The sequence below is a fragment of the Diaphorina citri genome, unplaced genomic scaffold (assembly GCF_000475195.1).
Source record: "Diaphorina citri unplaced genomic scaffold, Diaci psyllid genome assembly version 1.1 scaffold4491, whole genome shotgun sequence".
Classification (NCBI taxonomy): Eukaryota; Metazoa; Arthropoda; class Insecta; order Hemiptera; family Psyllidae; genus Diaphorina; species Diaphorina citri.
In genome coordinates this window covers 1-10,483 of record NW_007381889.1, presented here as the reverse complement: position 1 = coordinate 10,483, position 10,483 = coordinate 1, and the positions used below count along the sequence as shown (strand labels likewise).

At 41.7% G+C, this 10,483-nt stretch overlaps 3 protein-coding genes across 3 annotated transcripts; 1 reads left to right on the top strand and 2 right to left on the bottom strand.

Annotated features, from left to right (window-relative positions):
* Positions 1 to 1,519: 1,519 nt before the first annotated feature.
* Positions 1,520 to 3,709, top strand: LOC103521080 (acetylcholine receptor subunit beta-like; the record flags this gene model as incomplete). Its single annotated transcript, XM_008486184.3, has 3 exons — positions 1,520 to 1,596; positions 2,041 to 2,230; positions 3,326 to 3,709. Coding segments are annotated over 3 exons (485 nt in total), but the record flags the coding sequence as incomplete, so codon positions are not given.
* A 2,561-nt stretch (positions 3,710 to 6,270) lies between these two features.
* LOC103521078 (calmodulin-like protein 4) lies at positions 6,271 to 8,115 on the bottom strand. The gene is made up of 3 exons (XM_008486182.3): positions 7,989 to 8,115; positions 6,878 to 7,060; positions 6,271 to 6,476 (listed from the first exon to the last, which is right to left on the bottom strand). The coding sequence occupies exons 1-3, from the start codon at positions 8,047 to 8,049 to the stop codon at positions 6,376 to 6,378; spliced, it is 345 nt and encodes a 114-aa protein (XP_008484404.1). The 5' UTR covers positions 8,050 to 8,115; the 3' UTR covers positions 6,271 to 6,375.
* Positions 8,116 to 8,575: 460 nt separating this feature from the next.
* LOC103521079 lies at positions 8,576 to 10,112 on the bottom strand. Its single transcript, XM_026831915.1, has 3 exons — positions 10,086 to 10,112; positions 9,488 to 9,798; positions 8,576 to 8,877 (listed from the first exon to the last, which is right to left on the bottom strand). The coding sequence occupies exons 1-3, from the start codon at positions 10,110 to 10,112 to the stop codon at positions 8,583 to 8,585; spliced, it is 633 nt and encodes a 210-aa protein (XP_026687716.1). The 3' UTR covers positions 8,576 to 8,582.
* Positions 10,113 to 10,483: the final 371 nt, after the last annotated feature.

Below are 10,483 nucleotides of genomic sequence, written 5' to 3'. Positions count from 1 at the left end.
CCTTATGGCCCTTAGTCCAGGGGGTGCACCCCGGGCGTGCGACGAATCATGATCCTCGGTGGTCAGCTCTGTATTTGAATCCTTTTTTCCTGATAGCAGCCGTTTAAAGAGGGTACGGTTAGCCCAGTGGTAACGCGCTTGCTTGTCATGCAGAGGGTCCCGGGTTCGAATCTCACCATCGATAAAAATTTGCACTCATTTTTCGATATTTCAACGGGTTACTTTCTGGTGTTCTTGTGTTGACTTAGCACTTAAATGGAAAGTATTGTGTTTCTTAACGCCCATCTGATGAGGAACATACAGAGGGTGGGCATTACTACTAGTCATTCAAGGTTTGCGTCCGTCTTTATAAGTAGGTACTATACAGTCTAATGAGTAGAATTTGAATTTTTTAGCCTTACAGATCGCATGGCCTTAATCCAATCGTCTAACTACATAAACTCAAATTGTTGTTCCACCTATTTATCCAGTACATTGTAGACCAGGGCATTAGTTTACTACGCTAGAATTAATAGAAATGTACCTATTCCTAAATGAACATAATTATACCCTTTTCTTTACCTATATTGTAAGAAGTTACTTTACCTCCTGGTCATTCGCCTCCTGTTGAAAAGTACATTGGGGTTCAAAAATAGTCTGTTAATTATGAGTACCTATGAGTTAACATGAGGCTGTACACCAGGTGGTGAACTAAAAAAGAAATTTGTTTATATTAACTTGTAATTTATCATGTAGGTACTTATAAAAATAGACATTGTCTGTCGTTTTTTTGAAGACAACTGCACAGATTTTGATTGGTAACTACATATACCTTGATCTTGATGGCTGAATTGTTGAATACTACCTTTCTTCTCGAAAATATGTTGTTGTTTTTTTTAGTCTATTTAGGGCTAGTGTCTGGATACTAATTGTAAAGGGGGGTGCCGATGCTTTGGAGTGTTTCTTTACTGTGCAGGTGTCTATTGACATAATTTACATAATTATAAAATTGTATACATACCTACCTAATTTCTATGTTTGTGAAATAAAAACTCTGGTTGATGTACAAATGTTTGTGATATCTTTGTTCGTTTTACTTAATTTTATTCTAATATTTTTATGAGATTTCATAGAGGGAACTGAACAACTGAGGTTTTATAATCCCAAAAGTGAAGACAGGATAGGAGAGAGCCAACCGTTTCGAGAAGGAACCTTATCTGTTTAGGATAAAATTTGCCCAGGGCAAATAGTAAACTCGCGACGTAGAGACACTTACAAAGCAGACGCTCTATTCTCCAAACTAACCAGACTAGCTGGGATTAGCTAAGCAGCTAAGTCCTAGCTAAGCAGTTAAGTCCTAGCTAAGCAGCTAAGTCCTAGCTAAGCAGCTAAGTCCTTGCTAAGCAGCTAAGTCCTAGCTAAGCAGCTAAGTCCTAGCTAAGCAACTAAGTCCTAGCTAAGCAGCTAAGTCCTAGCTAAGCAGCTAAGTCCTTGCTAAGCAGCCAAGTCCTAGCTAAGCAGCTAAGTCCTAGCTAAGCAGCTCTGGTTCTGGGGAAACTGGCCAAGTTTCTGCTCCTCGAGTTCGAATCGCGGGACTCCCGTGAGCGCAGCTCCGTGGTAAGTTTTTTTTTCCATCAGTTTGGAGCTGGGGCAGCTAGAGATTCGAATAGACTATATGTACCTTGGTTATCCTGCTCGAATGAGACTAAAAAGTCCCTTTGCCCCAGCAGTCTAAACATTCTAAACAAGGTCTCGTGTATTTTATAGGTTTTAGAGAACATTTTTCATGCGTAATACATAATGTTACAGATTGTTATTTCTGGTGCTAATTGATATACATATTATGTAGTTAACTTGGAGGGTAGCGAGTCCGCCTTGTAAAAGCTCTGGGTTGCGGGTTCGATTTCGGCGCCTTTATTCTAAATCTAGAACAGATGAGTTTCATTCTCGGAATGGCTCTCTTCCTTTTTTAGACGATAAGACCTCCGTTCTTTAAGTTCCATTTATAACTGTTTTACTGAATAAATTGTTTCATTTGTCCTAATTTACATTTGCTTCCAGTACCAACAACAGCCGCCAGGGCACACCAAACTCAGAAGGCCGCCTGGAGGGCGGATCGACTGCTCTACAAGGGCCGGCAAGTGGATCACTGAAGACCGCGAGTGTAACGCAACCAGCGACCCGCGCACTATGAGTCCACGGTTTGCGCCGCGGCATAAGACGCAGTACGTGAACGGGATTCATGTGAACGGTACGTTTTGTTGTGTTTTAAAGGGTTAAAAAATAAAAAAATCTCAGTTGATAGTTAGGTAGGTAGCTTTTCTTTGGGAATTTTAACCATGTTAAGCATAGGTACTTGTGCAAATGATTGTCACAAAATATCGTTGTCCGACGCAAGACCTGTTCCCACTTATCGTGAGTTTCATCCGATTTTTTCCCGAATGTCCTGTAGGTAATGTAGAGTGTTCCACTTACTCACGACATGATTTTCTCCGAACGACAAGTGGGAACGATCCTTTAGTTCACCTTGATAAATTATATGACTTCACTTGGACGCGAACTACCAAATCCGAATTCCACCGCGCTAACTACTGCAATACTGGTGAAGGGGTTTCATTCTAGCTACTCATTGGACTGGGAGCATGTGATAACCCAGAAAACACATGGGACCAAATTTACAATTTTATAGTTACTCATTCCTCAGTCCATCAACATAAAACTCATCTCGAACTTTTACTGCAACCAAAAACAAAACTTTGAAACTGAAGTTCAAAATCCTAAAACGAGCCTTTGTTTTATTGTCCCTACACATGGGTACTGGACGGCATTAAGGTGTGTCCACACATAGTCGTCCACACTGCCTTGACAACATAGATTCACCTCGTCGATCGACGGGCGGGCGGCTATGTTTGGATACAGCTTTACAGATCTTTTACCATACAAAAATTCGGTGCAATAATTTCAACAATACCTATTATAGGTACGTAGGTATTCTAGGAATAAAATAGACTTCTTCTTCTTCTTCTTCGCCTTTTCCCATGTTCAGACGGGGTCGGCGTTTTTCATCAGCCTCTCAATTAGCCCTAAAACTTGGCTACCAATTTTACGAGTGGATGCCTTTCGCACTCACCTTTGCTTTTTCTTTAGCAAGGGATTCCGTCTTCAAACGATTTCCGATCAAAAAAGCTCAAGATTACCCATTACTTTTGGAATTCAACTCTAAGTCCTAATTAATCCCATGTTTCTTTTTTCAAACGATTTCCGATCAAAAAAGCTCAAGATTACCCATTACTTTTGGAATTCAACTCTAAGTCCTAATTAATCCCATGTTTCTTTTTTTCCCCAGACACCGAATCGTCCAACCTTATCCGTCTTCTCAACCAGGTGCACCATACGATCGAGCGAAACGAGAACCGCCTGACCGATCAGGAGCGGCGAGAATTTAACGAGCTTGAATGGAAACAGGTGGCGCTAGTGTGCGACCGATTTCTACTGTGGGTCTTCCTGATAGTGACGGGGGTGACGACGTATGTGATACTGTGTGGGTCACCTTATGGCCCTTAGTCCAGGGGGTGCACCCCGGGCGTGCGACGAATCATGATCCTCGGTGGTCAGCTCTGTATTTGAGTCCTTTTTTTTCCTGATAGCAGCCGTTTAAAGAGGGCACGGTTAGCCCAGTGGTAACGCGCTTGCTTGTCATGCAGAGGGTCCCGGGTTCGAATCTCACCATCGACAAAAATTTGCACTCGTTTTTCGATATTTCAACGGGTTACTTTCTGGTGTTCTTGTGTTGACCCAGCACTTATATGGAAAGTATTGTGTCTCTTATCGCCCATCTGATAAGGAACATACTGAGGAGTGAGGGTGGGCATTACCACTAGTCATTCAAGGTTTGCGTCTGTCTTTATAAGTAGGTACTATACAGTCTGATGAGTAGAATTTGAATTTTTTAGCCTTACAGATCGAATGACCTTAATCCAATCGTCTAACCACCATAAACTCAAATTGTTGTTCCACCTATTTATCCAGTACATTGTAGACCAGGGCATTAGTTTACTACGCTAGAATTAATAGAAACGTACCTATTCCTAAATGAACATAATTATACCCTTTTCTTTACCTATATTTTAAGAAGTTACTTTACCTCCTGGTCATTTGCCTCCTGTTGAAAGGTACATTGGGGTTCAAAAATAGTTCATTTTTTTTTTTTTTTTAAGAGGTTTGACAGAGGGAACTGTAACTGCTATGGTCTTATCGTCCCGAAATCGAAGAGAGAAGGAAGACAGGATAGGAGAAAGCCAGCCGTTCCGAGAACGAGCATTATCCCATCAGGATAAAATCACAATTATAATTAAAATTACAATTTAGATTAAGGCAGATTTAAAATAAAATATTGATGTATCTCACAAAGGGAATCTTTGTATGTACCTAATGATGGAAAGGGAGAGAGAGAGAGATAATAAAGAATAAGGTGAAAGGTTATGACAGGAGGAGAGGGGCGAAGGAGAGAGAGAGAGGAAGAAATGAGGTAGAAAAAATCAAGGATAGAGAGAGAGAGAGAGAGAGAGAGAGAGAGAGAGAGAAAACAATTTTCGCTGGCAGCAAGATTCTCTTGGTATCTGCTCAAGTCATCTGGCCCCTATTTCTTTAAAGTCCCTCCCCTCCTCTCTTCCTTCTTCCCTCCCCTCTCCCTCTCTTCCTCCCTTCCTTTTTCATTCTCCTTCTCTCTCTACCTTTCTCCCCTCCTGTATTATCCCAGGGTTAACTTAATTAACTTTTGGCAAAGACATCACAACAGGAAAGTTTTTTTGCCTTTGCAACATATTTCCTTCTCCTTCTTCTCCTCCTCCTCCTTCTTTTTCCCCCATCATCTTCTTTTCCCTTTTCCTCTTCGTCTTTCTTCTTCTTCATCTCCTTCTTATCTTTCTCCTCCCTTCCTTTTTCCTTCTTGTCTTTTCCTTTTGTTATTCTCCTCCTCCCTTTCAACATGAGTTCTCTGTTCCTCTTTTCTTTGGTTCCTTATTTGTTATCAAACGTTCCATATTTCTCCACGCCCTAAACCAAATTTTCTCTTCTTCCCTAAATTGACTTCTCTCTCTCTCTCTCTCACTTTTCCTTCCTCTCCCTAAAGTTGATTCTCTCTCCCTCCATATATCGTTGTATACCCTAAAACCCTTCCTCTCCCTCCCTCCCTAAACCGCTCTCCCCTCAACCTCTTTCTCCTCCCTTAACCTCTCTTTCCCTTCATTCTCTCTATCCTTTCCTCCTCCTCCTCTCTCCTCCTCTCCCCTAAACCGCTATCTCTCATTCTCTCCCTTAAAACACAAACACACTCAAATTTTGATACATTGTGTTCACATGACTGGGTAGAACAATGTAAAATCAGGGGACCTTGAATGCATGGGTGTGGTTTTTGGGGGGGTTTTAAGTGAAAGCTTTTAAAGTTACGATGGTTTTTGCTTTTTTAGGACAAACAAACGAAAGAACAAAACCAGATAGGGGGTAAAGCGCTTTCCGCAAACATTAGAGTCTTCAGTAGATCCTCCATGAGATTTTTGGTGAGATGGTTAATAATGACGATAAAGAGAAGGGGACTCAGTACTGTACTGACCCCTTAGAAGGAACCTTATCTGTTTAGGATAAAATTTGCCCAGGGCAAATAGTAAACTCGCGACGTAGAGACACTTACAAAGCAGACGCTCTATACTCCAAACTAACCAGACTTGTTGGGATTAGCTAAGCAGCTAAGTCCTAGCTAAGCAGCTAAGTCCTAGCTAAGCAGCTATGTCTTAGCTAAGCAGCTAAGTCCTAGCCAAGCAGCTATGTCCTAGCTAAGCAGCTAAGTCCTAGCTAAGCAGCTAAGTCCTAGCTAAGCAGCTAAGTCCTAGCTAAGTAGCTAAGTCCTAGCTAAGCAGCTAAGTCCTAGCTAAGCAGCTAAGTACTAGCTAAGTCCTAGCTAAGCTACAGCAGCTAAGTCCTAGCTAAGCAGCTAAGTCCTAGCTAAGCAGCTAAGTCCTAGATAAGCAGCTAAGTCCCAGCTAAGCAGCTAAGTCCTAGCTAAGCAGCTAAGTCCTAGCTAAGCAGCTAAGTCCTAGCTAAGCAGCTGAGTCCTAGCTAAGCAGCTAAGTCCTAGCTAAGCAGCTAAGTCCTAGCTAAGCAGCTAAATCCTAGCTAAGCAGCTAAATCCTAGCTAAGTCCTAGCTAAGCAGCTAAGTCCTAGCTAAGCATCAATGTAGTATTCACGCTGAAATTTCAACTAGCTCATCACTTTCAAAAGTCTACAGCGCGGCGTAGCGCAAAAGTGTCCCCAATTAGGCCGCCACACTTGAGGTCTTCGGATACCTTATCAGATACCAACCAAGCTCGACGTTGCTTAACATGAGCGATCCACGGGACCTAATAGTAGTCAGGTACAGGGGCACATGCTATCTTGACAAAGTCTTCATATCGGACCTTACTGTTCATGGTGACATTGGCTTCCCGGAAGATTTGATCCACTGAAAAAAATGAGAAAATAAATGAAAGATTTTTTCTTTTTTCACTTCAACTTTGAGAGAAATCGTGTCATTAAAACGTTTTAATCGTTTTTAGGAGAAAGCCAGCCGTTCAGAGAATGAAACTTATTCGTTCAGAATAAAATTCGTCCCGGGCGGGAATCGAACGCGCGGCCTAGCGCTTACAAGAGAGATGTGCTACCTTCCAAGCTCAGCAGACTGGCTACAATGATTTAGTACAGGCGCTATTTAAGTTTCCAAAAGGAAACCGGTTCGCCGGTTCCGTTCTCGAAAGTTTCCCAAAAGGAAAATACACCTTTAGTTTTCAGGAGTTCCATCTGTTTCCACTTTCATCTGAGGTTTCCATCCATCTGTTTCCACTTTTATCTGAGGTTTCCTCTTACCTTCTTTCGAGCTCAACCCCTCTCCCCAATTAACCAGGACGTGTTTCAAATATTTGGCGGGCACCGTCCCACTTTTCGTCGTGTCAGCGGCTTTGAACGCATCCACTACTTCTTTGGGTATGTCTTCGGCTTTGCTGTGAGTGTGCATCACTTTGAGGAAATCGGGGAACGACAATTTGCCACCTGAACGCAGAAAACAGAAGAAAAGCATTATTATTGAACGAACACACTTTTCGTCGTGTCAGCGGCTTTGAACGCATCCACTACTTCTTTGGGTATGTCTTCGGCTTTGCTGTGAGTGTGCATCACTTTGAGAAAATCGGGAAACGACAATTTGCCACCTGAACGCAGAAAACAGGAGAAAAGCATTATTATTGAACAAACGAAACGACTTTTTCTTTCAAGAGGTTTGACAGCGGGAACTGTAAAACCTAAGATCTTATCGTCCCAAAAATCAAAGAGAGAAGAAAGACAGGATAGGAAAATGCTAGCCCTTCCGAGAACGAACATTATCCCATCAGCATAAAATCTGCCACAGGCGGGAATCGAACCCGCGACCTTGTACTTACAAGTCAGACGCGCTACCCTCCAAGCTAACTAGGTTGGAACGACTAGATATTTTTATTCCTCGTAATCGAAAACAAGCTTACTGTCAAAGTAGGTAAATATGAATTCTCGGCAGTAGACGCTTCAGTCAAATTACCTACGTATGTGTACCGTAGGTAAACAAAGAGGTCTACAGGATAGACATTTGTTTCTCCATTTAAAAAAAGCGAATTTCCCGTGGGAGTGTCACATCTATTATTCTGCAATTTGTTCTGTCTACGGCCCACAGGGTAAGTTATATTATGGGGAATGTAGGTAGTAAATACCTACCATACCTAATAATAGGTAGGTACACAGCTTTACAGGAGAGTTCCATTCCCTGAGGAAAGCAAAAATTGTAATCCCCATTTTTTTATCCTATGTTTCATATCGAGATTGAATTTGATCTGTTTGACGGATTTCATCCTGACGGATAATGTTTTTTCTCGGAACGGCTGGCTTTCTCCTATCCTGTCTTCCTTCTCTATTCGATTTAAAAAAAAACGTATGTAGGTACAATACGTACCTTTCTCCGCCAGATATTTCTTGAGTTCGGCTATGGTGGGACTCATACCCAGAGATCTCATTATGACCGACAGTTCATCCAGGGTTTTGATCGTACCATTCCTGGCGAACAGGAAGAAACATTCCCGGAATTCTGGGAAAATTAACTGTAAAACTCAGAAAAAAGGTACCTGTCCCTACCCTAATAACATCAATCGATAGTTGGGAAATGGTAGGGTTGGTTGGCTCTTCGTTGGGAAATGATAACATGGTTTAAGAACTGTTGGCCGGCGGTAAGACAGTGCGCCAACCCATACATTTTGCCAAACACCAAAATATAACGTAAAGCTAACAACCAACAATTATCCAACCTAAACTATTTTTAGGGTAGGTACAGGGTACCCAAAAGTTCAATGATAATTAAAAATCAGTCAAACAAACTAAAACACCTCTTCTCTTTGATCAAACGGGGATTGCTCTAATGACACGTCTGGACCAAAAGTCATGAGCGAATTTCTTCCATAAGTAAAACACCATAAGTACTTCAATGATAGTCAAGGGTAAATGAACATGTCATTGGCTTTACAGCAAGATGGCATTTTTTAAAACTCGGGTTTTAAAAGTTCCCTAGATACGGAGTTTCAAACTTACCTAGATACGGGGTTTTAAACGTGAACACTTTATATCCGGATCTGTCCAGGGGTTCGGCACTGTTACAATAATGGCACACATGGTATTGGTTGTATTCCCGGGCTATGTAGTCTACCAGGGGACCGGGAAACAGTCCTGGCTCGAAGAAGTTCTCCTTAGAGGCAATGACAGACTGAACGGCTAGATCTTGCAGCCGGGATGGCTGATGTAGCTTCTTCTGCTTGCGAAGTACCTCGTCCCGTGTACTCGTCGATCGAATCCTGATGGGGAAATTTAAATACTTCATTAAATGTATCACTAAATGTATTGGAGAAAAACTTACCGCTAGGTCGCGGGTTTGATTCCCAAACGGGGCAGATTTTATTCTGAACGGATAAGGTTTGTTCTCGGGACGGCTGGCTTTCTCCATTTCTGCCTTCCTTCTCTCTCCGCTTTCGGGACGATAAGGTATTAGCAATTACAGTTGCCTCTATTAATCTTTTTAAAAAACTTGACTTTTTTCATAGAGGGAATTATAAAAAATAATACCAGTTCTTATCGTCCCAAAATCGAAGAGAGGAGGACAGGATAGGAGAAAGCCAGCCGTTCCGAGAATTTGACGTATGATAAAGTTTGCATCAGACGGGAATTGAACCTGTGATTTAGCGCTTACAAGACAGGCACTCTAACCGCAAAGTTATCTAGGCTGGCTAGCTGATTTATAATCTAAAGTTTAAAATCAACCAATCAGATTGCTTAATCTTATGAGTTTAACTTAAACCAAGTATCAGATTAAGTATGGTCTAGAGTTCCAGACCAACAAATTTTCCAAACTATCTAAAACCAGTCCTCAAGTCAAGACTACCTCTCTTGGCACTTGGCGTCGCTTACCTCGCGTGTATATCGGAATGGTACCACATGAACGTGGACTTGAAGTAGTTGTGATTGCCATGCCTGTACACCGTGTCCAGCTGGGGCATACTCAACAGAAACCCGGGCAATGCATCCAGCAGATTGTTGTCCAAATACAAGTGGGTCAGATTCTTGCAGAAGGTCAGAGTGAAGGGAATGGAGGCGTTCTGGAGACAGTTGTCCGTGAGGCACAGCACGCGAAGGTTGGTCAGACGACCGATGTCGGGTGGGAGAGATGTGAGGGAGTTACTTTTGAGGGAGAGCACTTCGACGGTGTCGCATTTGAAAATCTGTGTGAGGGGAAGTAAAGAAGTAAAACGTGGGTTGAAAACAAGTGGGTTAAAATTGAAAAAATAAAAAATAAATAAAAATAATAATGATAAAATATATTATGCATACTCTCCTTCCTATAGGAGTATAGGATAAGGAAAGTAAAAACGCATGGGAAAAATATTGTGGTATCCAAATATGAGAACAGATGCCCCCAACTTCAAGGCTACAATTTCTTTGGCACGCAGTCTGTGGTGTGGAGTTTTTGTTCTTGAAACTTGATCTCCTTGAAAAGCCAACGCCTTGCTTGTTCCTTGTTGCTTGAACTGTTCATTGAAATCATTGAATTAAAATATCAATTCTTTCTTTATTTATAGTCTTTATCAGCTTCTTAGAACAATCTTGAATCTGACAGCCCTCATTATTTTTTGCTGGATCAGCCATCAAGTCGTGTGATCAAATAACCTTTGAACTCGTGAGATCAAATAACCATGGCTGAGCTTGACGGGGCAGGAGACAAACTGTTCCACGATGAAAGTTCTGCTTCACTGAACAAGGATCATGTGGAGGTGAAATTCGTGTCGCCAGAGAACGCCAAAAATGGAGATGCCAAAATCAACATCGGAGATCTGAAATCTTCATTTGCAGGAATGGGTGAGCTATTTCATGTTTTTTTTTTTTTTTTTTTTTTTTTTTTTTTTTTTT